We start from the raw sequence: 26,807 nt of genomic DNA, 5'->3' as shown, positions 1-26,807 counted from the left end.
TCATTTCTCCCTTCAGCCGCGCGAGACGGAACCGCCGCGAAGGATCAAAATGGGTGGCGGAGGTTCCGTCTATCCCCTCTTTCAAGTTATTGAATACCCACATAGCGGAATCTTTCCATCAACCTAGTCTCTCCACTAAACCACCATCTCCGCGCTTCCCCAGATCGGATCACAACCGTGTTGATAAGGTTAAAAATGATAACTTCCCCGGATTTTTTGAGGGCATCATCTTCAAACACGAATATCCAATTATTCTGACAGATCATTTCAGAAAATGTCGACAGTTGTGGGTACAGCACAGCCCAAGATGAGCGCATGGCTGTTCTTCAGCATCACTGTCATCTCGATGGGGTCAATCTTTTGGGGGTAAGTCTTATCAATACACTCTGAACTAGATCACTGACAAAGTACTAGATATGATATCGGCATCTTGAGCACCATCTATGTATCTCCCGGCTTCAACAAAGCCCTCGATAATCCATCCTCCAGCGACAAGGGCCTCATTACCTCCATATTCTACGCAGGCCAATTCGTTGGCTTTGCGTTCTTTGCAGGTCCCTTGAACAATCGCTATGGTCGACGCTGGGCAGGGTTTGGAGGCGTATGTCTGCTTTGTGTAGGCGCTGCTATCCAAACCGGTTCAGTTCACCTTGCTATGATGGTAGTTGGAAGAATCGTTGCAGGTCTTGGTACAGGCGTGGTATCTACATCTGTACCACTCTACCTGAGTGAGATTTCGCCTGCCAAGAACCGAGGACTCTACGTTGCTGCGAACCAGGTTGGTATTGTGTCGGGGTAAGTCAATATTGAATCCTCGCAAGACATTATCGTGAGATTCTAATTGTACTAGTATATCGATCGCGTTTTGGGTTGGCTATGGATACTCGTTCTGGAAAACTGGTAATGGTATTGATTTGGAGTGGCGTCTATCCAATGCCATGCAATTCGTCCCCGCGCTTCTATTCTTGATTGGTGTTCCTTTGATCCCCGAGAGGTATGTGCCCAGCCCTCACAATTGCTTTTCATCATGAAAGCTCATATTAATCTTTGTTAGTCCTCGATGGCTTGTCGAGTCAGATCAGATTGAAGCCGCAAGCCGATCCCTTTCCAAGTTACGCGGCCTCTCCGAAGACCAAGTCCGTCCAGAACTTGATGAGATACGCGCCAACATTCTCTGGCATCAAGAAAACTCCATCACGTCTGCTCGAGTCTTCATCCAGCAGAAGCCATTGTGGTCACGACTCTGGCGTGCATGGTCACTCGCGTTTCTTCAACAAATGAGTGGTGCTGCTGGTATCAGATATTACCTCCCAACAAACTTCATCGCTGCTGGTACCTCTGAAGAGCTGAGTCTTCTTGCCTCTGGTATTGACGGAACTGTCCAAGTTGGCTGTACTGTTGCTGCTATGTTCTTTATTGATAAACTTGGTCGAAGGCACTCGCTCGGTGTGGGTGCCATAATCATGGCTTTTTGTCTGATGGTACGTTGTAGTTTTCCATCAGGAAGATTCATGACTAACATGACAGATCAACGGCGCTTTGCAACTTGCATATCCCGGCCAGACAAACTCACACGCCAACTACGTAAACATCTTTTTTATTTTCTTCTTCACAGTTGGATGTAAGTCCTTGATTCGATCCGGCATTGACCAACATATACTGATGATATTTCCAATAGACAGCATGGGTTTCGGGCCATGCGCCTGGATCTACGCATCTGAGATCTTCCCAGCAAATTGTCGTTCCAAAGGTCTCGGTATTTCATCCTCTGGTGCATCTCTCGGCTCCATCATTGTGGGTCAAGTTTGGCCTGTTGCTGTCTCTCGCATCGGTCCGCGTGTTTATTTCATCTTCATGTCTTTCAACGTGTTTTCTGCGATTCTTGTTTATTCTTGCTACCCTGAGACCAAGAACAAGACTTTGGAAGAGCTTGATTCACATTTTGGCACGCTTAATGTCCACTCACAGGAAGTCGCTACACCTAAACAGATGCTTGGTGCGGAAGAGGAACATGTCGAGGCGCGTGTTAAGGATGTTTGAGTGGCACTAGATTTAGGTAATGTGGCATTCTTCTCAGTATTGGGTGTGTCTATCTTGTACATATTGAGAACAGAAAGTGGACAGGGTTTTCAGGTAGTGCAGCGCCTTATTCCTGGCATTGAATTCAGACACTACTCTTATTCATCACCTCCACAGTTGTATCACTCGCAATGACCCTAAATCGTCTATTGACCGGATACAGATTTGATGCAACTAAATATTTCCATATTGTTATCTCCATTCTCCTCAGTCATAACGATTAATCTACCAGATATCAAGTTATGCAAAATGTCTTCTCTTACCCTGTGGCTCGTTTTCAGTACACTAAGCCAACAAAGGAAACCATTCTGGATCAACAAATGGCCAAGTCCATCTAGGTAGCGATCGACATGCCGTCTTATGGGGCTATACCTCAACTGGCCTAAGCGGCAACGCGGAATAAGTTCCATACGACATGTCTCCGCACTTCTGGGGCTGATCGACCTGCCAATAATCCGAAAACAAACATCACAGCATTTACGAATCAGTTCGCTGACGTTCAATAATACTAAATGAATTTTATCTACGAAACTTCATCTCCTACGAAAAAACAATTCAAGTCCAACATGCTATCACTACCCTTAGTTCAGCACTTTATCTAAACATCGACATGCAATGCTTTGTACGCCTCAAGATCCTTTTCCTTGAGCCGCGCATCTGATTATAACATTCTTGACAGACAATCAATGCTTGTAATCGTTGTAGAAAGCGAAAAGCACGATGCGATACGAGTACGCCATCAGGCTTCACCCTTTGGTATCATCCGTGACTAACTTGGGGTAGACATTCCAGCATGCCAACCGTGTCAAAGCTCGGGATCCATCTGCGAGTATACAGATGGGCGTTCAGGAAAGGTCCACCCAAGAAGCTTCATCCATGAACTCGAGAGAGAGCTCATGGACTTGGAGGCGCAGATCCATCATGTTGATAGTACAACGACCGATACATCGCCAACCACTTCGAATATACAATCCTGCGGTGAAGCGTCACAGAATTTCACCGGGACTGATGAGGGGAACTCTACATTTGTTGCATCTTCAAGTGGTACCGTAACCTGTCCCATATTCGAAGCTAATCCTGACAGAATTTAGGAATCCATTTGGTTCGATCAGCCCTCGAGTGCGCTCAACAGGATTACTCGAATCTGGAAACACCATCAGACACTACAGAAGTGAGACACACGCCTCGAGTGCAACAGAAACATGATCCAAGAGCTGGATTACCCCCACGAGAGTTGGCCAACAACCTCAAAGACACTTTCTTTAATTGTTACCAAGTTCAATATCCGATTCTCACCCAGGAACGATTCGAAGATACACTGGCACAATTCTACGATAACCATGACGGTGGAAACGATGATTGTGACTTGTCACCCGCTGATTTACGGGACCGGTTCATGATTAACATGGTACTTGCGATCCCTCTCACGTCCATGGCAGGCGACCACGAAGAAAGCGAGGCATTGTCGAAAGACCTTACTGCGAATGCCATGGCGGATGTGAGCTATATCATGCAGACGAAAAACGTGCAATCTCTCCAATGTCTACTGTTACTCTTGTTACTGTCGATAGTAGACTCAGCTCCTGCGCCTATCTGGTATATATCAGGTCTCTGTATGAGGATGTGCATTGACCTAGGATATCATTCGGAAAGGACAATCGCCATGTCCTTTTCAGCAGACGCCACCGAGACATCCAAACAAGAAGAATCAGATATCAAGCGAAGACTCTTTTGGATTGCATATAGTCTTGACAGAACTTTCAATATCCTACTGAATCGTCCGTTTACCTTTGACAATCTGTCAGAGGATATTAACTTGCCTGGTTGTTCGCTTACGCCTGCAACTCGGCAACAGACATTGCATTGGCTCGAGCTACAACAACTACAAAGTGAAATCGTTCAAAGACTTCATAATACCCGAGGCGTCGCACATAGCCACCGCACAGAAGATTCAGGGTCTGGGCTGTCTCAATGGACGAACGAAATGGCGCAACGTCTAGAACAGTGGCATAGGCCGGCCCAAACTCTTGCAGACCCATGTGGTTATGACGCCAATTGGTGGAACTACTGGCATAGAACAACTTTGCTTATCCTATACCGACCATCTATGTTACGACCAAGCCTTAGTCCCTCTGAGACTCTATCTTGTTACATGGCCGCAAAAGAGCTCATACAACTGTCATTTCTTCGTATCAATGAGGGTCTCGCCGACTTTACCTGGATCGACCTCCATTTCCAGTTCATGAGCGGAGTCACCATGATCCTCATTATATGGAAGAATAATGAAGCGAGGGAAAAGGCGAAAGAGGATTGGGTTTCTCTCAAGAGTAGCCTGTTCCAGTGGAAACTGATATTGGAAAGACTTGGAGCTCGTTGGGAAAGGATTGGTCGGGCTCGGGAAGTACTCTCAAAACTAGCTGATGCTACCGTTGATCTTGTGGAGAAGGATCTCTCAAGACATGCAGAAGATGCTCCTCAACCACGGCAATCGCATATCATGAGAGAAACACGACGGAGTCAAAGGCGCTCGATCATACAGAGACTCCGAAATTTGTCGAAGCAAGACCAAAGTCAGACTGGAGCCACCCAGAACTCAAGTTTACCATCTTTGAACACAATGTCTGTTAGAGGTATGTCACGGTCCCTCGGTGACGACAGATACCACGAACCTCGAAGTCAAGATGGGACCAATACGCAAGACATACCAGGAGGATGGAGCTGGACTAACTCCGACACTCACTTGCAACAAGAGACACAACTTGAATCACAACATGTCAGCAATGCTTCATACTTGGAGGCACAAGGAACGCTGTGGCCGATGGTCGATTTGTCTGATATCACGACACGCAACGATGAGCTCAATCTCTGGTCGTACTTTTCCGCTCCGATGCTGGGGCTGGAAAATACTACCTTGACAACCTTTAACACAACCATCAGGCCTGATGAAGCCCTCAACAATAGTATCTTGAACTTCCAAGGGGATCTTAGTCAGTTGCCTCAAATTGGAGATGACAGTACCGAGGGGAGCGATTATATGCAGAGTTATTATGCTGCGCAATAGCTAAATCGACTTTGTCAATTCCGGATTTATACCACTCCAGGGAATGGGCATGACAATATCGATCGCGATGCAGATATCCAATTATGTCGGCCATATGAGCTGGTAGAAGACGGAACCCCCGATGTCGACTTCAGACTGCGGCCCTTCCGACAGTCATTTTTGAACTAATTGAAAACACATCCTTAGCTCTCAACCCCTGCACAAGTTACACATCCTGGCTTATCTTGGTTAACTCGATCTCGGTCGGCGGTTCCTTCATGGAACATCCTCAGACCATAGCTTAAACCCCAGTCTAGGAAGACGAGCGCAAACGCGGGGAAACTGGGGAACCTCAGAACGGAATTAATCCCGAACACAGACACCATCAAACAATAAGACAAACCCTCCGTAGCAAAGGAAAAAGAGTTTTCCATAAGAACCCATAGAAATCCTTTATTGTAGATGATTCTGCAATACTTCATCTAATATATCAACATGGGAAATCTCAAGTCCATCATCTATCTTGCTGCACTTTCGACAGTACATGCCACCGTTACCCCCGGCAGTCTCATCACCATATCAACTGCTGTAGATGCCAACAGTCAAGCAGCGTGGTGGAATCCCTTGGACGAATATGGCGGCTACGACTGGCTGGTCTACTTACGAAACCCTCCCGGTGGAAGCACAGCCAACAACAACGTGATGGTAGCGCGTCGCTCCATTTCCGATGGCACCATCTCTCGAGACTGTGTCAAGACATCAGCAGGTGAATGTGCTGTTTTCGCGGATGATCTTGGAAACAACACTCCAAGTATCAGTGTAGACGGCAATGGTTATGTCCATGTCTTTACCAGCATGCACAATGAACCGTGGCAGTACTTCCGATCCGACACACCATATAGCAGTACTTTGGTCGATGCTAACTCCGAAATGCCAGATCAAACGACCAAGTTCACATATCCTGTCGTTAAACGTGACGCCGATGGTAATCTATGGTTGATCATTCGTGGACAAGCACCCAACGACAATAACGCAAAAGGGGGTTACTTTTACAAGTACTCGACCAACGCTGGATCATGGTCTTGTGTTGCTATATGGGCATACAACAAAGGATACTCAGTATACCCAGACGATATCGCTTTCTCGTCAGATGGTGACGTTCATCTTCAGTGGGAATGGAGCAAGTATCCTGCATCTGCTGTACGTCATCAAGGAAGCTACGCACGATACAACCCATCGACAAACACCTTCACATCAGCTTCAGGAGCCACGCTTTCGGTTCCCATCACACAGAATAGCGCTAATGTTGTTTATCAGCCTTTGACGTCGGGCGAGACGTACAGTGGCGATATCAATGCTTCACCAGGCCCTGCCTTCCAAAGTGCGAAGATGGCCCTATACGAGAAGGATGGATCTCTTCATATACAACATGCATATCGCTTCAAGACATCCAACACAGGTCCCTGGCAAGTTCGTCGTGCCATTGGTACATATGGAACGCAGGATCCTTGGAAGCGAGAGATACTCTATCAGGATACTGAGACAAGTGCTACAGTTGGAATCACGCATGATGGAACGAGTGTGCGTATCTACTACTGTCGCTCCTCAGCCAGTGCATACGTTCTGGAGAATGTTGAGGGCGCTGGTTGGACCAATACAGCTCTTGAGCCTGTGATTGGTAAGAAAGTGCAACGTCTACAAGCATTGATGAGGAGTGACGGAATTGACGTCTTGTATTTGGGATCCCCTACAAATGTCAACTCTACAACTGGGAGCCTATACCTTATGATTGTCGGGGGACGAGATTGAAGCGAAAAAGCTGGTATTAGTGGCACAGAAGGTGCTTATATAAGAAAAGAAGCTTGTGAGGTACTTCTGCTGATGTTTGTATTGATGAAGCTACTTGCAAGATTATGAATCGATATCAGTTGCGCGTTGTGCTTACAATACTGTATTTGTTACATTTATCCAGCGCTTGCTGCGATCGATACTACGTTTTAAACATTTCAAGCCATGTTGAATACTATAATTTCAAGGGTTTTCTGTTGAATCTCGTAAATATGGCCTAATGAGGAATGGTTAAGCCAAAGCATTATGCAAGATCCGGGATCACTCCAGGAATGCTGACATAGGATCAGTTGCTGAAAAAGGTCTTCGAGTGTAGTATTATATTCCAGTTAGCCTAGATATAGCTTACTTTACACCGAACATGTTCATCCGTCTACTGAGATTACCAGTTCGCTGTCGACAATCCTATTTTTCCTCCTCCCACTATGCTTTTATTCTAAAGTAAGTCCTCGCCAGGGATACGCATGTACCTCAAGCATAGATATAGCCGTAATTTATCTAAGCATAAGCGATGTGAGTTAACCTCCTACGCCTCGAAACCACATTCTCGTGAGCGATTTAACCCAAGTTATCCTTGAACACTACATAGGCTTTATTAATATCTCAGACAGGTAAGCAAGACTACCACTTCGGGCTGCTGCTGAGTGATTAGTGGGCCAAAGTGGAAACTGCCAAGGAAGTCTAGACTTTACAGTTAGTTCATAGTTGGATGATCAGCAATGCAGCTCATCGAAAATCTCCTTTAGGTAAGATACGGCGCTCGGAGTTATATTCGTACATCGTAAATTATCGTATTACAATGCTTCTCTCAAACCCTGGTATAATTACCCTTGTCTCTTTGACAACGACACTACATATACAAGGGTTGAAAAGATGATCCCTATCCCGGCCATTTCCTAATAAGTAAAGATACGCTTTGATACTATACATTAGTTCTTCATTTGTACAACTCGGGCAATTCATTGTCAAGGCTGAGAAGCCAATACTATCTGTAATATTTGCTGGAAGATTCCTAGCCTATGGAGCTGTTGGCTTTTGCGGGCCATTGAGGATCGCCCCATATTGAAGTCTCGGCATCAAGCGGCACAGAGTGTAAGATAATCCAGGTCAAGAAGGTAGAGCCTTCAGGTGACGTAGATACTGTCAGAACATGAATTCATTCAAGTATAAGTAGCTCGTTTATCTCCTCTGTCTTGCTGTGTCTTTGTCTTCATCCACCTTCAACTACTTCGTCAATCATCTACTCTACATCATACCAACACCCAACATCTTCAACATGCTCTTCACCACCTTCACCAATGCAGCTCTCACAGCTTTCACCCTCCTAGCCGCTCCAGCCCTAGGAAGCCCCATTGAAGTCGAAGTCCCTGGACTGGAGTCACACCTTCAGTCCCGGGCCAGCGACATCCGAGTCAAGTTTTGGGATAGTACCAGTTGCAAGACTTCCCGATCCAACAAGTGGTACAACCGTGGACACTGTATCAAGAGTCTTGACAAGAAAGATGTTGCTGTCAGCATGCAGGAAAAGAAGTCAGGCTGCTACAGTAAGTTTTATCTTCCTCCCGTTTTGACGTATTGATGTCACTGCTGACTGTCTATTTCTCTTTTAGTGATTAAATTCAAGAAGCAGAACTGCCAGGGTACTTCTGTGCGAAAGAACAATCTCCATGATTGTTTTGATATTGCCAGTGGTTGGGAGTCTTTGAAGTTTGTCTGTTAAACTTTCTGATCACGACTTTGGATCGGATGCAGTCAATTAGCATTTCATGCTGACTGGCTCATGATATCTGGCCCGCATTGGATACAGAAAGGGGAGACTTGGTTAGGCACCAAACATGTTTAGCTCGAGAAGGAAAGAATCGGGGTTTGTTTACTTGGGGTCAAGCATACGGTCAGCGGATGAACCTTGGGGCATGGTGATTGTTCGTCCTGACTATCAGCTGCTACGGGAAGAAATCGTTCAAGTCAATAGATTGCCAGACCTTCGCCTCCACTCAAGTATCTTTAGATGACCAATCAGTGACTGTTACTTCGTATTATCTCTCTTAGTAAAAACGTGGTCCTAATATAATACCATCCCTACAGTCACCCTTCCAAGGCAATTATTAATGTTATACCTCACCAAGAATAAGCATCTACCTCAAGCTCAAATACAGTCTGGCTAGCCTTTCCCGCTGCTACCACCTTTGATCTGACATCATCACACAGTGACCCCGGTCCAGACACGACTACACCGATCCTTTTCCAACCCATGGCCACCTCTTCGTCAATAAGTACAGAGATGTCAAGTCGGCTACCGACACGGATCTCCCTCTGAGACTGATCCAGTGTGCTGATACATGGCTCAAGCTCGTCGACCAGACATTGAGCGGAATTCTTGACGCTCCAGACAAGCTTCACATTCCAGTGACCAATAATCCAAGGGATAAGACTGGTAATGCCAATTCCTCCACCAATAAGAAGTACACGATCGCAGCGCAATATTTGGTCCCTATTGTTGTTACCGTAGGGACCTTCAACGAGGGTTAACAGCTTATCGGAGGACTGGAGATATTTTGTGATGCCCTTTGCCTTCTTGACAAACAGAGTTACACCCCCACAGTTGCGCTTCTCATCAGAGCTTGCTGACACTTGTCGAACGGCATTCAGCGTGGTACTCTCAAGATCCTTTCCGTCAGCGGTGCCATGTAATTGCGAACCTGCTAGCGATGGTTCGCGATTCTGCAAGAGTCCTGTGGGTATGATAGAAAAAGGGTGGTTTTCCCACGGTGGATAGAAGCTAAGGGTAGGGAAGTATGCATATAAATGCTTTCCTGGCTCATCGGTCCAGCGAGTTTCCCCAATATCGATACGGACATAATTGTTGCCAAGATCTGTCACCTTTGATCTCTTGACTCCTGCGCTCAGCAGGCGACCCAGTCGGATGATTCGATCGAACGCCCAGACAGCAAAAGCAATGTAGAGCCAGACCTCGTAGCCGGATGTGTAATCTGGAATATGCATACCCATCGACTCATACCACAAGACCAAATGGTACCAGCAGCCAACAATAATAATGACGCTCAAGATGATATGTACCAGCAGAAAGACTTCGTAATTTTTCCTTCGAACATAAAACCCACTACTAACGCTGAGCACGACGCTGAACACAGTGGCCGCGGCACCCCATGCCCACCATACCGTCTTCTCGTAATGTCTATAGGCCAGAAGGCCAAAGATAGAGTGCAGCACAGCATAGAGAGTGAACAGTCGACCCACCCAGCGATGCAGCAACAAGTACGTGGGGTGCGACCAATTTGTCACCCATAGAAGCAGATTATTCCTCGATGAAAATACAAGCAGAACAGGGAGAAGTGTAAAGGCGAAAGCTCCTGTTCGATACAAAAGGTAGGCAATGAGCTCCTGCCAAGAGCTTGTAAACCAGGCATTCGGTTGAGCAGTACGATAGCCGACGGCAGTCAAAACCACATTGAGTATGATGAACATGGCAATGTAAAGCCCTTGGCCCATAGTTGGGGCATTTCCGATTTGAAATGGCATCGGACGAACAGAATAGGTACCGATCATGCTTGGATACAGGACGTATGGTTTGAGACGATCGTAGAGGGCCGACATAAAGGGTATATATCTCAGCCAGGACATCAAAACTGGAATGCCAACTGCAACAGCTATGAGGACAATTCTTCATGTTGAGAGTGACATTAGCTATTGATCATATCGCGAACTTCGGGTGTTGTATCATGGGCGCACTTACCCATAGGTAGATTCGAGAGTTATCTCACGCTTAACATGGCCCAATACGTTCCATTGCTTTAGGTACGTATTTGGGTTAACGACAGAGGTCTTGTTGAGCGACATGTCGGTATCTGCGATTTGATAGCTTGGTGGTCGAGGATCCACCTCAGCAAGAGCCTCTGAGTAAGTCCATTTTGGAGTGACAACCTTACTACCCGTAACCCATCCTTCCCAGTAAGCCTCCAGCTTGGAGACGTGCTGATCGGCGCATTTTACGCAAAGACACCATGCCGTTGACGTGAGGAAGGCTGTGTTATTGGCGCGACAGGCTGGCGTGGTAACCATGGCCATCATCATGTGTCCATGACCATCGGCGTGTTCACTGCAAGACAATGAAAGAGATGATAGAGAACGAAGACATGTTTCGGCACAGAGGGGGTCGTATGAGGAGAGTCCGTAGCCTTCGATGCCACTCGCTGCAGCTCGGGTCACAAGGATCACGAGCCAGGCGGATAAACTGTGCCACATACTGCCGCCGCAAAGAATGCCACTTGACAGGTGGGACAGCAGAGCCGAAGATGCAGTTGAGATGATGGAGAATAAGGATCAGGATCAGGCGTGCACAGAGTATATTCTCTGTGGTTTAGGACGGAGAGACTGAGGTGGAGTGGACTGGCATGACTGGTAATTGTATAGAACATAGAGATTGGTGGCCCAAAGTAGTAACTTGCTCAAACTACCGCAAGGTTACAATAGAGTTGAAGAATACTTCACAATAGGAATAGCCATTTGGATTACTAACGCTTACATTCTTATCACAACCCATTGGATAGAGTCGTGTAATCATAAATATTCAGCTGTATATAAAGAAAGAGTTTATATCTTGATAAAAGATGAAACTTCTACGTAGATGGATAACAGGGAAGAATATTAGTCTACGCTGTGCGATATAACAAACTCGCTGTATAGACGCTGTTTTCAGCAAACCTTGCAACAACGAAACAGTTTCAGGTACTGTGGTCTAGTTGGTTATGACATCTCGTTAACACCGAGAAGGTCCCCGGTTCGAGCCCGGGCAGAACCTCATCTTTTGCGTCTCTGTCGAATTAGGTAGATACTTCATTGTTTTTTTTTTACATACCTAATGAATTTACTATACTGCATAAATTGATCAGAAGAATAATTATTCGTGTAGGAATGAGGGGTAGGTAGCTTGTTGCAAAAGAAGCTGCAAGCTGAGTAACGTACATGATAAGCGGGTGCAACAGACAAGCGAGTGCAACAAAAAATCCCGCAATTTACATCTTCTCAACTTAATCAATTAATTTTCAACCACCAAATATGCCAGACCCAAATATTGAGGCTAGGATTCTTCTTGCACTTCGTGCCCTTCAAAATGACCCAAAATTAAGTCTCCGACGCGCCGCAGGCATCTACCAGGTCCGTTATTGGACTTTATATCGCCGACAGAAGGGTATCCTTTCTACGCGTGATTCTATCCCAAAATCACGCAAACTATCTGATCTAGAAGAACAGATCATAGTTCAGTTCATTCTCGATCTGGATTCGCGAGGGTTTCCCCCGCGACTGCGTTGTGTTGAGGAGATGGCTAACCGATTGCTCGCCGACCGCGAGACGCCGCCTGTCGGCAAGCGCTGGGCCTCTAACTTCGTCAAGCGACACAAAGACCTCAAGACGCATTTCCCCCGTAAATATGACTACCAGAGAGCCAAATGTGAAGATCCGACCATTATTCGCAACTGGTTTAGGCTCGTAGCAAATGTAATTGCGAAGTATGGCATCCGACCTGATGAAATCTACAACTTTGACGAGACTGGCTTTATGATGGGCGTTATTGCGAGCGGAATGGTCGTCACAGGTGCTGAAAGGCGTGGAAGACCAAAATCAGTGCAGCCTGGAAACCGGGAATGGATTACAGTCATTCAGGCGATCAATGCCGAGGGCCAAGCGATCCCGCCGTTCATCATAGGTGCGGGCCAATATCACCTCGCCCACTGGTACCGAGAAAGCAACCTCCCGGGCGATTGGGCTATTGCGACGAGTCCTAATGGCTGGACAGATAACGAGATAGTCCTCGAGTGGCTAAAGCACTTCGACCGGTGTACTACCAAGCAATCAAAGAATCGCTATCGTCTCCTGATCCTCGACGGACACCAAAGTCACCACTCGGTCGACTTTGAGAGATATTGCAAGGCAAATAAAATCATCACGCTTTGTATACCGCCTCATTCGTCTCATCTGCTGCAGCCTCTTGATGTCGGGTGCTTTGGCCTGCTTAAGAAGGCTTACGGGCGAGAAATCGAGCATTTGATCAGATGCTCCGTAACCCACATTTCCAAAACCGAGTTCTTGCCGGCTTTTTACACCGCCTACCAGGCCACAATGACAGAGAAAAATATTAAAGCAGCCTTTAGAGGAGCCGGACTTGCTCCTCTCGACCCAGAAAGTGTAATCTCGAAGCTCGATGTGCAGCTGCGGACTCCAACGCCTGTGGAGGAGGTAGTTAGCCCCTCGACCCCTTGGGTCTCAAAGACCCCAAAGACTATCCTTGAAGCCGACTCTCAGCTTGAATATCTTGAAAAGAGAATCAAAAGGCATAAAAGTAGCTCTCCAGAGTCAATTCTAGAAGCATTGAGGTCTTCTTCCAAGGGAACAAAGATAGTTATGCATAAGGTTGCCTTATTAGAGGCCAGGGTCCAAGATCTTGAACAGGCAAATAAGATACTAAGCCGGCGGCGGAGGGCAAAAAGAACCCGGCTACAGAAAGGAGGGGTGATGACAGTAGAGGAAGGAAGGCAAGTAATTGATCAAACGGATGTTGATGCGCAGGCGGTGGCTGGACCATCGAGAAGTGGTGGTCAAGGAGGGCCTCCGCGAATGAAGGAAAGGCGCTGTGGAGCGTGCGGCAAGACAGGACATAATGCAAGGACCTGTCAGATACTTGTCGCTATGTCTATGGAAGAATATAGCGATTAATTTTACTTAATTAATAGTCTGTTGTGTTTTTATTGCTATTTCTATCTGAGATGTTGTGATGTTGTGTTGCACTCGCTTGTCTGTTGCACCCGCTTATCATGTACGTTAATTCAACAGGTAGTATAATAATGCCAACAATGATAAAGGCAGTAATGCCACAGGGCTCGACAAAAATGCCCTGCGAGAAGTAGAATCTGAATGAGTAGTTGTTTATCTGTATATTACCTCTAGCGAGATACTATATACCTAGTTAAAAGTAATCTAAATACAAGGGAAACTACAGGTACCTATACTGTAAAGGACCTTCAGTAAGATTAAAATAAATACTATAGACAAGTATCAGAGGTTTTCAGTTCCTTTCCCTCCAAGATAGAAACTTTATTCTTAAAACTACAGGATAGATAGTTACCCATGTTTAACCTGACATTCTACCCAGTCTCAAAGCTACCTGGTTTGCGCTTATGTTTCTTATCGTGTTATATCTTATCTTATCTCAACCCCACAGCTCAATCTCGCTTTACATTACTCAAGGGTAGTTTGCATTTCAAGACGATTAGATCTTTTCTTTAGAAGATCTCTCACTAGATCTCTAGCTTCTATTCTAAATATAATTTTCTCCAGATTGATGTTTTAGTAATAAACCTCCCACATGTGATAAAATGTATGTTTCACGAAGTTGTGGCTATAAAAATTGCCAATACGAGACTGATGTTAGTATGAAAAGAGATTATTATAAGAGCGAAGACATGTAAAAGAAAAGTAGTCCACTCTATAACAAAACAGGTCTCAGTACCAATATGTCTCCATCGTCATGATTAATAATCTTTTTATATTAGAATGACAAATGCCCTGACTCTGGGGGATAGGATCAAGCTGCATTCTTCTTGCTGTCACATTTCTTCAGTCCGGAGAAATACTCGTGTGGGTCTCGACGATCACAGCGACAACCCGTACAATCTAGCCTTATTAGTTTATAGCGTTCAAATTCCTGATCAAGCTCTTTTGTTGGGTGATTTTCGAGGCGTAAGTCCCGAAGTATACATTTGAAATCAACTCATAAAAAAACACAGTTTTTGAACCTAGATGCTGATATAGGTCCTGTCTAAAGGTATATATTATGACTCCCTGATCAAGCTCAAGGAGTGGATTCGCTCGCTTCACGTTGACCCGCAAGGAATAATGCCGATTTATTTCCGTCCGTTTAGCGTGCAATCCCATGTCTTGGTAACGTCTTCAGTAACAGCAATTTTCATTTAGCTATGTGGTACTAGGACTCTTTTTTTTCGTATGTATATTGGCATTAAAGCTTTCCAATTCTCTTATGAAAAGAAGGCGATCTAATATTCTATCATTGTAATCACAGCTATTCACATAGTTCCTTTACAAAGTCGCCTGTTATTCTTGTAACAGAATCCATTCAAGATGAAAGCGGTCGTAATATCGACATGCCTACTTAGAGTTATGATCCGATAGCATAAGGAGATTGAAATCGACAGTTAGCCATACCTCGGTTATCAATCAATCCTGTAATATGTTTATGTCTTTATTTGAAACATATCCCACGAGGCTGCCGATAATCTCCGGTGGGATGCTCGAACAACCTTGCAAGCCTAGATGCCTTTACGCGTATCCAGCTGTCGATACGATGTCTATACGAGGATCTACTGCATATAAATCGTCGGCAAAGACGATCTTTCATCCGAACTGATTCTGTAACAAACGCCCCGCTTCTTCCGTCCCGTCATCGAGCTTTGACGACAACCGCGCGGTTGGTACTACTAGGGGTCCCTTGTTTAGTATCACGGTGACACTACAAGCGTCTCCACGAAACTGAGACGTGACACTTTTCCACCACTGGTGTTGAGATGAACTACATCAAACAATGCCATTGTTGAACCATGAATCGGCGAGCTTATCTAAAATGTTCCATCTCCGGATAGATATATAAACATGAAGATGTAAACGTCAAATCATTGTTTCTTCAGCTTTGGTCTCTTGTTCTAAGTGCATTCACTCTTTTCATTCTTTACTCCTTTTATTCATTCTTTACTGTGTGAAGCTGGTCTATCACATTCAATTTTTACTATCTTCACTACACACTCACTTCTAAACCAACAACATCATGTCTTTCAAGACCGTCGCAACCGTTGCGAGTGCTTTCGCCTCCGCCGTCCTCGCCCACGGCACTGTCACCGGCATCAAGGTCGACGGTGTCTACCAACCGGGTTACAGTATCGACTCGTACTACGCCGCCCAAAACGGCCAGGAAATTCCCAACATCGCTGCTTGGTCCGCCGAAAACCTCGACAACGGCTTCGTTACCCCTGCTGATTTCGGTACCTCGGACATTGCCTGCCACATCAAGGCTACTCCCGGCCACAGCTCTGTGTCCGTCAAAGCCGGCGGTTCCGTCTAGTTCCAGTGGTCTGCCTGGCCCGAATCGCACATCGGTCCTGTCCTCACATATGTTGCCAAGTGTGCTGGAAAGTGCACCGAGGCTGACCCTGCTACTTTGAAGTGGGTCAAGATTGATGCTGCTGGTCTTGATGGAACTTGGGCTGCTGCGGATCTCATCAAGAACAACAACACCTGGACTACTACTGTCCCTGAGACCCTGGCCGCTGGAAGCTACGTCTTCCGCCACGAGATCATCGCTCTTCATGGCGCTGGATCCAAGAACGGAGCTCAGAACTACCCTCAGTGCTTCAACATTGACATCACTGGTAATGGTACCGACAGCCCAGAGGGTACTTTGACAACTGAACTCTACACCAATTCTGAGCCTGGTATTCTCTTTGACCCTTACAAGGGTGCCACCAAGTACGAGATTCCTGGACCCGCGATGTACAGCTCCGGCTCAACAAAGCCCATCATTCCTAGTGTCCCATCCAACAACACCCTGCCCACTTCCACTCCTGCGCCTACACCCGTAGCCCCTACCAGCTTGGTCACTTCGATAGCTACCCCTACCGCCCAGGCTTCCTCCGTTGCTACTAAGCCTGCTGGTTGTGGCGCCAAGAAGGCGCGTCGTCACGCTCGCCACTTTTAAGTTGTCTGACATGTTGGCTGCTGCATCATACTTATGATGGATTATGTCTGGACGGTGGAACATTAAGTGAAGATATTTTAGGTTGCATAAAATTTATAAAGTTAATATTACTGAATTTTATAATCGTCACATGTCGATTTGTTGACATTATTCTATCGCTGGCATGGCAATGGAGAGTTTGAGGAGAGAACTCTTATTGATAGACCAACCATTCAACAACTGGCCAGCCAAAGTTAATCCCAAGTAGAGTTCTTTAGGGCAAGGGACACAATGTAGGGTAAATAATAAATGAAGCGTGATCGTAAAATGCTTGACAAACTGACAAATAAGACAAGGCTGCTGCTGACCTAACGCAGTCACACGAATAACTATAAATTAACTGCATATCATACCAAAATCAGTGTCTGCCTGAATTTCTTCCCACCTTTCATCCTTTCTTCATCAAATTCCACTAACCGTCCATCACAAAAATCGTCCAAAATGACAAGCGAGCGACGTGATTCGTTCAGTGAGGACTGGGAAGAGCTCGACAATGTCGGCTCTGTCATGTCCTCAGATGGATCATCCAGGACGGCATCACCAGCCCCGCTTGAGGAATACAACCCTGCAATCGTGTCACCAGCTGACCCGAGGTATGCAAAGTACTACATGCCGCTAGCGCTACGACCGAAAGACGACAAGGCTGTCAACACACAACTGACCCCGACAACTACTGGCGCGACAAATGATGCACCGCAAGGCGTTGCACCTAGCGAATCTCGCTCCTCCCAACCCCCCCAGAACAAGGACGTAGTGGTACCCGACGATCTCATTACACTAAGGACGATATCCAGGCAACCTGGAGACTTGCCAATGAGCTGGAATGGCCAGAAATGGGTACTGCCACCATCAGTTCAAGAACAAAAAGACCTCGGGTGCCATGATGAAGTTTCAGAAATGGATACTGGCCGCGACCAAGGTAAACGCGGCAGAAATATTCACCATGACAACCCAGATGTACACCTTCAGGCTTGTAGCAATACAATGACCACCCTTGCCAATGTCGCAAATCTCGCCTATAGCATCGGCGGCAATCGAATCTCCACAATGAGTATGATCCATCAAACATGCGGCCGCCTATTGATACAGACAAAAGAGCTTAAGCATATGCTCAAAGTGTATAGAACACACTGGGCGGCCCAAGGATCTAATGGATCTGTTGCCGACATTCCTGTGAGGCCCGATGTCTTGGAGTGGATTTATCAGCTTCGAGATCAACTCTTTACAACAACACAGCAGTTAGAAACTGCCAGGTATAAGAATCATGTTCTCGGGACGGCTTCGGACATACCTCTGGATGTCAATTCGGGACTTGCACGTTGTGGAGAAGGCTTGGGAAGACTCAGTAATTCCTTTGATGAGGTTTTGCCCATCCTACGACAGTAAGTCCTTTCCTGATTCTGTTTGGTGGATGTTTGTTAATAAATGATAGGGAATTTGACACATTTACGGAGGCACATTTGGCCTTTCAGCCTACCGTAATTGACTACTCAAAACCGAGGCCAATCCCTCGTATACCTATCAAATCGATCATTAGCCGCATCCACAAAGAATTCTGCGATTTGCAAGACTGTCTCGTCTCGCTGAGTTACTTTCTCAAAGAAGTCAACACCGATCCTTGTTTCGACTGGATCATAGACCCTGCTGTTACCAACTTGGCAGACCATGTCATCGATATCATCGCAAAGACACTGGAGAATGATCCTCCCGAGTGGCTAGAGTCTCACGAAGCTGTGCTAGGGGGATTGACGTACCAACAGTTTGTAAATTTGGATGCCGACATGCTCCATTTGTTTTTTGTACACCTCAAGTGGCTCAAGGACGAGCTTGATGTGGTGCCTGACGAGGATGGGGCTTTGTCTTCGTGGAAGAAGGTGCGGGATTATCAGGTTGAGCAGCTGGCGAGAGGTGGAAAGCTGGAAGAGATCCGTCACTTTATTGACCATTTGAGACTAGAGTTTCAATTGTCTTAGCAAGTTCAGGTTAGGCTATGTCACAAGGCAGATCGAGAACGATGCTCTTGGGTAGTTGGGTGGAAAGGAGTTTGGGATTATAGGGCGTTTTGGTAATTTGTTTAGGTGTTTTTAGTTTAGGACTGATAATGAAAACGATGAATCAGCCTAAGAAAAAACTCAACGGGGGGGTGTGACAGGGAGTTGGGAATTCACAATAAAAGCAGTGCAACTTAACAACCTAGGCATTGACCGTTTGAGCTAATGTCTGAAAGTCCAGCATGTTGTGGTTGTATCTGGCAATATATTCAAAAAGAATCTCTGTGATAGACACCGTAATCGTAATGATATTGACTTTCCAAATGTTCACTAGATATGAGCTAGCAAACTACTCCTTGCCCCCAATATGCCCAGCGGTAGGACTCTTTCCCTTCTCAACAGCTTCCTTTGATCTTGATCCGCCCGATTGAGCACTTGCATCCTCTGGACTTTTACTGCTCGTCTCGTTGTTCTTTGCTTTGCCGGCCGGGGGTGTTGGGCCTGGGTGCTCCGCGTCATGTGTCGCTTGCGAATTAGGGGCGTCCTTGGAGTTCACTGGGTCTCCCTCATTGTCCCCGTAGCCTTGTGTCGCAAATGTGCTTCTTTGTAAAATCTGAGGGGTTTGGGACTTGATCGTGTTTCGCGCGATGACTTGGCGCAGGGCCAAAAGGCTGTGGCTGGTGGTAACCCGACGGAATGACATGATGGAAATACGATTTAATAATAATGTTCTTATATGATCAGTAATTTGATAGGATGTAGTAATATAAATTTAGAGGTGCAAGTAGTATAAATATTAATTCCTGTAGATATGATGATGAATGATTATGATATCATAGACTATTATCTAAGCGTCATTATGGTGTATCATGGCTCTAACACTGGACATGATGATGTCAAGGCTGAACCCCACTGATTTGTAGTTCACCATGACGGTGAGGAGAACTGTTAGTGGACACTTCATTCAAAGTAGTTTTTTATTTCTTCCTATACGAATAAGCTTAAGAATTACCCGGCATTGGCGTTGACCTGGCTTCCATTAGTCTCCTTGGCCAGGGTTGAGATAATCACAACTCTTTTATCTTCTTGGACACATTTTACTCAACTATCATCATCACCGACCCCAAATCCTGTGATACCAGGCCAGAACGATCCCAAGAGATAGTCCTCGACCGAGGGGAGGTTTGTCTGATTGCCTCCGAACCCGAAATCCTCCCCGATACAATCCAAGTCACCATGGTCAAAAATGCTAATGAATGTCTTTTGGCCAATCCCCTGTCGTATTTCAACCTACTATGTAGATAGAACACATTGATCAATGGCTCCGTATATGATGGAGATACTTCTACCGCTCGGGAAGGTATAAGGCGGGCCAGCTCAACAGTCGCTTGACGAATCATGCCTTACTATTACTCAATTCCTAAAGGGGGATACATCCTTCCGAGCATTGGAAGTATTGATGGATCCTTGATGCACACACTCCTCAGCATATCAGCGCCATCAGTAATACGTTGGAATGACCCCAACATATCGGGCGAAAACTGTTTGACAATATCCTCTGTAGTACACATAACTCCGTCAACCATAGACCTACCCCATGGGTTCAATCCACGTCCCAAGAACACACGGAGCTGCTTCAGTCTGCCATAACGACAGCATAGGCCCTGAAAACCCCAGTCCCTCGGTATCTCCTGAGAAACATTACTATCGTCCAGTAGGAGAAGACGGCGAGTGAGATTTCCATCATCATCTCCGCCATGTTTGATGATAACAAGAAGCATATGGAAGAGAAGGAGATGGCGTGTTTTCTTGTTTTCGGGTAGAAAGTCAAGTAATGGTGGAATCACATCAGCTGGAGATCCCCGATCTGAGTCGTCTGCGCTAACAACTATCTCGGGTACCATCTCTGGCATCAATCGTTTGATGATACGAGTCGTTTTATTTTGTCCTACTTTTGAGCGTAGAGACTGAATGACACTTTCAAGCACCGAAGCACGGCTTGGAGATTTGATAGCCAGTGCGGCGATGAAGACTAGGTGGCTTGCTCGTGGAGCATTCCAGTCTACCTCTGTACGTTCAAGGAGTACATTGATGGTGCTTGGTTTGCATTTGCCCCAGTATATAGCCGTTGCCAGCGGTGTGTGACCACGACCGTCCGTCTTGTTAGGATCTGCGCCGGCGTCGAGTAGGGCGATAACGGAATCGTTTGCGCCTGCTTGGCTTGCGCAATGCAGAGACGTCTGACCATCGACAGTCACAGCGTTCAGCTGTGCGCCGTGGGAGAGTAACGTCTCAATCACCAAGACCGCGTTGAAGGAAGCGGCAATATGAAGTGGGGTGTTAAAGTGCGCGTCTTTTGCAGATACATTACTTCCTTTCTCCAACAACCAAGTGACAGTATCATCAAGATTGAACTGAGCTGCTCTGTGTAGCGCTGTTTCACCTGAAAGAGTAGCCTTGAATACGTCGTATCCAGCTGCAACAAGACTCTCAAGTCTTTGAACGACCAGGTAAAGTTTACCTTGCGGAAGAAGCTGATGGTTTTTTCGCGATGCCGGTGAAGTTTCGTGTTTCTTTTTATACCTTCAAATACTTGATTATTCTGGAATAGCGGTGTTGCAGTAGGTATCTCATGACTTGGTTGGATTGCAGCAGAGTTTGGGGTTCCAGTGATAATAGCCTGGCTGATGTCATTGTGAAGGGCGTACTTTTTACGAAGTTCCTGTAGCATCAACAGGCATAGGTGTGCTTGGCTAATAACCAACAAGACATGTCGCTCAACACGGCCATAGTCCATCGTCAGTGATCGTGCATCCGAAGCAAGGAGAATGGCCCGGCGAAGCTCGCTTTCGCTAACAATAAACTCCCCTGTAACCGGATCGGTGATCAGTAAGCCGCTCTGCTGAAGCCATGTTTCAAAGCGGAAGTATTCAATGGCGATCAGTGCAGCAAGTGTCCCTGCGCTATCTGAAAAACTACGCGCTGACGACACGTGTCGGAAGAGGTGAAATGCTTGTACTAGGAGCGATGTCGCTGTGCCAACGCTACCAAAGGCGTCCATGACCCTGGTAAAAGGTTGTTTTCTGTTAGGTCTGTCATTAATGGAAAGGTATTCTCGTGCCTGGCTATAGAAGTTGAGACAGATTAATGCCAGCACTCCTACTCAATGTTTCCGTCTTACGTGAGATGCTTCCTTCGGAATAATTATTTTTCAATGTCTCAGCCGCAGCGGATCGGGCCTCAAGGGGTTCCTTGTTGATTGGTCAAGTTGGAACTTGGCGCTTTGTCCTCGTAATATGAGCGCTTATTTCCTCAAAGCAATAATCAAGTCTGACCTTTCCATCCCCTTTATTGCACGGGAATAAACACTCTCTTCCTTCGCAACAACCACTCATTGTTTGACGAGAATGACTTCTGCCAGTCTTTTTCAATCTATTCTTCCTTTTTGGAGTAATTCCTACAGGTCTAAAAAGTCTCGCTTCAAATATTCTCGATTACTTACTCTCGAGATACGACTCTTGGAACTACAGCCTGGCTTACCCGAAGACCCCCTCGCAGGCACCATTTTACAGAGAGAATTGGCCCCCGGAAATCGCAAGATACCAGATTATGAGGCTTTGTCCTACTGCTGGGGCGACCAGTCTCATCCCCAGACTATCAGCCTTGCCGCCGAGCACCACTCACACGGGGCGCATTCAAAAACTCCCACAAAGTCACAGTGTCTTGAGATCGGACCAAATCTCGCCTCCGCTTTAAAGTCTCTGCGATACCATGATCGGAGTCGCATTCTCTGGTGCGATTCAATCTGCATCAACCAGAGAAATCTTGCCGAACGATCTTCCCAGGTTCAACGAATGGGAGATGTGTATCGGTGGGCCAAGAGAGTTGTTATCTGGCTGGGTCCTGAAACGTCCTGGAGTCGTACAATCATGGAGGCTCTACGTGGGCTAGCAAACCAAGTACCGCAAACAATCGATATAACACGCGACTGGCACAGAATAGGTCAAGTTCTTGGCGTGAACAGAACAGGGCCTATTCCAACCACTCATGATCAATTGCTTGCGTATGAGCAGCTATTAGACATAGATTGGCACCGAAGGCTTTGGACATTTCAAGAAATAGCATTCGCCAACCAAGAAACGTCAATTGTGAGGTTTGGCGGTGAGGAAATGCTATGGAATATGTACAAGAATTCTGTCATGTTCATGTCCTTGCAAGTTGACAACGTTTCGCCCGCCTGCGTAAAGAACGTTCAGGTATTCACGGCCAAGTTTATGGCTGGTAATATGTTTGGTATGGGTGATAGTCATGAGTGGGTTGGTTTTCTCCATTTGACCAACCGCTACGAATGCACAGATATTCGAGACAGGTTATATGCAATCCGGGGGTTCTTGAGAACGGACGTTGCTCAATCGATTCGAGTGGACTACAGGAAGTCTGCCAAGCAGATATTGGCTTCAGCTTGTGTTTCTCATATAAACCGCAATGGGACTCTGCAGTTCCTGGAGTTGTGCAATTCGGATACAAAACCAACCTGGACAGCAGACCTTGGAAAGCAGTTGCACACGCTGAGTCTTACCAGTAGCGCCAGTGGAAAGTCAGCTGCTTCTGCTGTTCTCGTCAAGTCTGGTGTTTTGGAGGTGGCGGGAGTGTCTTGTGATGAGATATGCAGCACCCCAATTGTTCTCCCCTACAAACGTTTCGATCAGCCCGAGGAAGAGTATATGCTCTTGCTTATTCAATTCCTACAATGTCTTACGGGAAATGAAGACTTTTACAACGATGACGAATGCCTCAATGAGCTAATCAACATGCTCAAGTTTGGGTTACTCTGGGATCACGACATAGCCTTCACCAAATCTCGTCCAGAAGGTGCATTGATATCATTGGAAAGCGGACGAAACTTCATCCGACAGTTTATAACCCATAATGAGGTCCAACAGGGTTTCGTAAATCTACTGGTCGACATCATGAAGCTTCGAGCTTGTACTCGAACCCGCAATGGGACATTCGCTCGTGTCCCAACAGAGAGCCGACCTGGCGATATAATCGTGACTCTTTTGGGGTTACAATGTAACTTAGTTCTTCGACGTCAACGGAGAAAGGGATATTACAAAGTGATTGGACCATGCTACCATCCAGCCATGTCTCACGGTCAGGCCTTGCTTGGCGATAACTTCGATGGCTGGAAACGGCTCTGGTGTATCACTATACAAGCAATCGTCTTTTGGAAAGAGGGGCGGCGTGTACGTCTGTCAGATCCTCGTCTAGATGGCGTCCGGTTACCTAAAGGTTATACCAGGACGAGGTTCCCAGTGGGGAACGATGGAGAGGAGGGTCAGATATGGGTACACCGGGGGTCACTGACAAACCCTACGGAGAAAGACCTTATTTACGATCCGCGACTGTCAGAGCCAGAATTGAAGAGGAGAGGCGTACCGGTGCAGAGGTTCCGGTTGATATAGAAATGATATAGGAAGGGACTTGAATCTTAGCGTCGGTACAAAATTGTCAAATAAAGAATAATACCACTTTGCAAATATCATCTTGTGGTGAAACAAGCAGTAAAGTCGCGGTCTCAGTAGTACTGTTCCGACTGGTACTGTTTCCCTTCTTGCCTTGATGTACATGAAAAATCTCTAAATAGCCGCGGTTGAATGGGCGGACGTGGTGAATCACACCATCACTGTGCTGGTGTTCTATAAGTCTGTCTTGTTCAATTTAAGAGCACATGTTTGCGATTCGGGCTGCGCATGAGCTTGTCAACAGGGATAAATAGACACGATGACTTCTACTCTAGTTTATGGTCTGAGAAAGAAATATCTCCCTCAGTCTTATGAGAGATTTCGATACGGTTTCATCGCCCACTTCGGTGCATGTCGTTATCGGATCATTCGAGCTCGAAATAAATAAACAGGTTTACAAGTGGAGTCGGATCGAACAACATTGTTCAGCCGCACTTGTAATCCTAGCCGGGATCAACCAACGGTATTGCTAAGAGAGATCATGGTGGGTACAGGGTGGTACTGAATCAATGCCAGGATGAGGATCTTTTGTTTCATGACGTGGAGTCCTCAGGGTATCAGAAGGATTGGCCGCTAGAGGCATAAGGGACGAAATTAGTAGGTCAGCTTATGATATTTAGACCAGATCTCTTAGGTTATTTATTTTTGTATCCTGAGACCCAGGAGGCCAACGTTTCTGCTACCCCGTAGCGTGACTAGCAAAAAGGGTCTGGGGTCTTGCCTGATTGCAGAAGAATACAGGAATTCTCAACGAGATTGATCGGCATCGCGGAATTGATTTGCGGAAGATTCCGTGCACAAAATACTGCATTCCTAAGTCTATATAATACAAACGTGTCCGTGTTGCTAACTATAAGTAACCACAGCCGAACGATTCAGCGTTTACCGGCCTCAGTTTTCGAAGCGCTTGAGTTATACAGAGGCATTCGGCGATCCAACAAGACGCCATCATCATCCTAACGATGCTTTTCAACTCTGTTCTACATCTTTTTCTTGGCGCAGCAAGTGCCTGGACACCAAAGTCCAGGGGTAGGTACTTGAATATCTCTCTCACCAAGTAACATACTGACGACGATTAGCGGCCGCAAAGGCCAACGGAGAAAGGCTCACCGAGCGATGGCTACCCGACAATACAAAGATTCGTGGCGTCAATCTTGGCTCGCAGTTCATCATTGAACGATGGATGGCTGAAGAGTCATGGAAAAGCATGGGCTGTAGTGCTTACAACGACGAATGGGCATGCGTCGAGGGTATCGGCCAAGCCAAAGCCAACGCTGCCTTTAAAAAGCACTGGGAGACCTGGATCACCGAGGCTGATATAAAGGAGATTGCCAGTCTTGGTCTCAATGCCGTTCGAATTCCTGTAGGATACTGGATGTACGAAGACATTATCCAAGATGGCGAATACTGGCCTCGTGGTGGTATCTGGCATCTTGACCGGATCGTAGGTTTGTGCAAAAAGTACGGGATCTACGTACTTATCGGTCTTCATTCTGGGCCCGGAATCAGTTCCCCTAACGAGCAGTTTACAGGTCATGTGTGTGGCTCCTATCCAGTCTCGTCAAGTATTGCATACTGATAATTCTCAAGTCCGTGCCAGATCCTGGGTTCTATACTCCGGAGAACTACGAGCGTGCTTACCGTTTCCTCGAGTGGATGACGAAGCGCATCCACACTAATGGCAACTACACCACTGTTGGAATGCTAGAGGTTTTGAACGAGCCTGTGCATGTACCAAAGTGGAAGGACGAGGCAGCAGATATGATCAAGAACTACTATCCCAACGCATACAAGCGCATCACAGCTATGGAGGGCTACCTTAAGGTTGCTAGCTCTGACCGTTTACACATTCAATTCATGGTAAGTCTTTTCTCTGTATCGAAGTAATGCTGGAAGCATGGTAGCTTACTCCGACGTCTCACAGGGCAAGTCTTGGGGATCAGGAGACCCAAGAACCTATCTCCCAGATGACGAACACATATTCTTCGATGCACACAGATACCTGAGCTTCGACAATAGAATTGCAGGTAACAAAAAAGCCTACATACAAACTGCCTGCAATGACGACATGGGAAGACATGTCTTTGTTGGTGAATGGTCTCTGTCGGTCAACAGTACTTTGAAGAATACCGATGAATTCAAGGTTGATGGGCAAGAAACATGGTACAAAGCGTATTGGGCTGCACAGGCAGAGTCTTTTGAGAAGGGTGATGGATGGTTCTTTTGGTCTTGGAAGTGTGACGGTAAACTGGGTAAGCAAGACTGGCGATGGTGTTACCAGTCTGCGGTTGCCGCTGGGGTTATCCCCAAAGATGCTGGCAGTGCTGCGAAATTGAGCCCTTGTGATAGATATACTCGATAAATAGCTATCTCATGCCGATATCTACTGCATAGAACATGTAAGTATTATGGCCTTCGGTATCTGCCTAAATAAACTTAGATGCACTGGTTTATCCATAACGGTGGCACTACGAAAAGTCCCAGATATCTATGCCTTCGCTCTC

The 26,807-nt window shown here is 46.3% G+C and overlaps 10 protein-coding genes and 1 non-coding gene across 11 annotated transcripts; 8 read left to right on the top strand and 3 right to left on the bottom strand.

The window, feature by feature from the left end:
• Nucleotides 1-274: 274 nt before the first annotated feature.
• FPOAC1_007618 (uncharacterized protein) lies at nucleotides 275-2,040 on the top strand (the record flags this gene model as incomplete). Its single annotated transcript, XM_044852069.1, has 6 exons — nucleotides 275-366; nucleotides 415-795; nucleotides 851-994; nucleotides 1,055-1,481; nucleotides 1,528-1,621; nucleotides 1,679-2,040. The coding sequence occupies 6 exons, from the start codon at nucleotides 275-277 to the stop codon at nucleotides 2,038-2,040; spliced, it is 1,500 nt and encodes a 499-aa protein (XP_044704739.1).
• A 649-nt stretch (nucleotides 2,041-2,689) lies between these two features.
• On the top strand, nucleotides 2,690-5,140 carry FPOAC1_007617 (uncharacterized protein; the record flags this gene model as incomplete). Its single annotated transcript, XM_044852068.1, has 4 exons — nucleotides 2,690-2,701; nucleotides 2,759-2,810; nucleotides 2,863-3,123; nucleotides 3,171-5,140. The coding sequence occupies 4 exons, from the start codon at nucleotides 2,690-2,692 to the stop codon at nucleotides 5,138-5,140; spliced, it is 2,295 nt and encodes a 764-aa protein (XP_044704738.1).
• A 474-nt stretch (nucleotides 5,141-5,614) lies between these two features.
• Nucleotides 5,615-6,928, top strand: FPOAC1_007616 (uncharacterized protein; the record flags this gene model as incomplete). The annotated part of the gene is made up of 1 exon (XM_044852067.1): nucleotides 5,615-6,928. One exon carries the CDS (start codon nucleotides 5,615-5,617, stop codon nucleotides 6,926-6,928), a length of 1,314 nt encoding a protein of 437 aa, XP_044704737.1.
• A 1,315-nt stretch (nucleotides 6,929-8,243) lies between these two features.
• On the top strand, nucleotides 8,244-8,687 carry FPOAC1_007615 (uncharacterized protein; the record flags this gene model as incomplete). The annotated part of the gene is made up of 2 exons (XM_044852066.1): nucleotides 8,244-8,511; nucleotides 8,578-8,687. 2 exons carry the CDS (start codon nucleotides 8,244-8,246, stop codon nucleotides 8,685-8,687), a joined length of 378 nt encoding a protein of 125 aa, XP_044704736.1.
• A 398-nt stretch (nucleotides 8,688-9,085) lies between these two features.
• On the bottom strand, nucleotides 9,086-11,230 carry FPOAC1_007614 (uncharacterized protein; the record flags this gene model as incomplete). The annotated part of the gene is made up of 2 exons (XM_044852065.1): nucleotides 9,086-10,649; nucleotides 10,722-11,230. 2 exons carry the CDS (start codon nucleotides 11,228-11,230, stop codon nucleotides 9,086-9,088), a joined length of 2,073 nt encoding a protein of 690 aa, XP_044704735.1.
• A 482-nt stretch (nucleotides 11,231-11,712) lies between these two features.
• On the top strand, nucleotides 11,713-11,786 carry FPOAC1_007613. Its single transcript has one exon. It is a non-coding gene; the product is annotated as a tRNA-Val (tRNA).
• A 4,035-nt stretch (nucleotides 11,787-15,821) lies between these two features.
• On the top strand, nucleotides 15,822-16,748 carry FPOAC1_007612 (uncharacterized protein; the record flags this gene model as incomplete). Its single annotated transcript, XM_044852064.1, has 2 exons — nucleotides 15,822-16,109; nucleotides 16,176-16,748. The coding sequence occupies 2 exons, from the start codon at nucleotides 15,822-15,824 to the stop codon at nucleotides 16,746-16,748; spliced, it is 861 nt and encodes a 286-aa protein (XP_044704734.1).
• A 480-nt stretch (nucleotides 16,749-17,228) lies between these two features.
• Nucleotides 17,229-18,760, top strand: FPOAC1_007611 (uncharacterized protein; the record flags this gene model as incomplete). Its single annotated transcript, XM_044852063.1, has 2 exons — nucleotides 17,229-18,169; nucleotides 18,220-18,760. The coding sequence occupies 2 exons, from the start codon at nucleotides 17,229-17,231 to the stop codon at nucleotides 18,758-18,760; spliced, it is 1,482 nt and encodes a 493-aa protein (XP_044704733.1).
• Nucleotides 18,761-19,127: 367 nt separating this feature from the next.
• Nucleotides 19,128-19,481, bottom strand: FPOAC1_007610 (uncharacterized protein; the record flags this gene model as incomplete). The annotated part of the gene is made up of 1 exon (XM_044852062.1): nucleotides 19,128-19,481. One exon carries the CDS (start codon nucleotides 19,479-19,481, stop codon nucleotides 19,128-19,130), a length of 354 nt encoding a protein of 117 aa, XP_044704732.1.
• Nucleotides 19,482-20,187: 706 nt separating this feature from the next.
• On the bottom strand, nucleotides 20,188-21,839 carry FPOAC1_007609 (uncharacterized protein; the record flags this gene model as incomplete). Its single annotated transcript, XM_044852061.1, has 2 exons — nucleotides 20,188-21,299; nucleotides 21,362-21,839. The coding sequence occupies 2 exons, from the start codon at nucleotides 21,837-21,839 to the stop codon at nucleotides 20,188-20,190; spliced, it is 1,590 nt and encodes a 529-aa protein (XP_044704731.1).
• A 346-nt stretch (nucleotides 21,840-22,185) lies between these two features.
• On the top strand, nucleotides 22,186-26,665 carry FPOAC1_007608 (uncharacterized protein; the record flags this gene model as incomplete). Its single annotated transcript, XM_044852060.1, has 4 exons — nucleotides 22,186-23,650; nucleotides 25,383-25,747; nucleotides 25,894-26,163; nucleotides 26,228-26,665. 4 exons carry the CDS (start codon nucleotides 22,186-22,188, stop codon nucleotides 26,663-26,665), a joined length of 2,538 nt encoding a protein of 845 aa, XP_044704730.1.
• Nucleotides 26,666-26,807: the final 142 nt, after the last annotated feature.

Source organism: Fusarium poae, chromosome 3 (genome assembly GCF_019609905.1).
Source record: "Fusarium poae strain DAOMC 252244 chromosome 3, whole genome shotgun sequence".
In the NCBI taxonomy this organism is placed as follows: Eukaryota; Fungi; Ascomycota; class Sordariomycetes; order Hypocreales; family Nectriaceae; genus Fusarium; species Fusarium poae.
The sequence above is the reverse complement of the archived record's forward strand: the minus strand, read 5'-3'. Positions and strand labels throughout refer to the sequence as shown.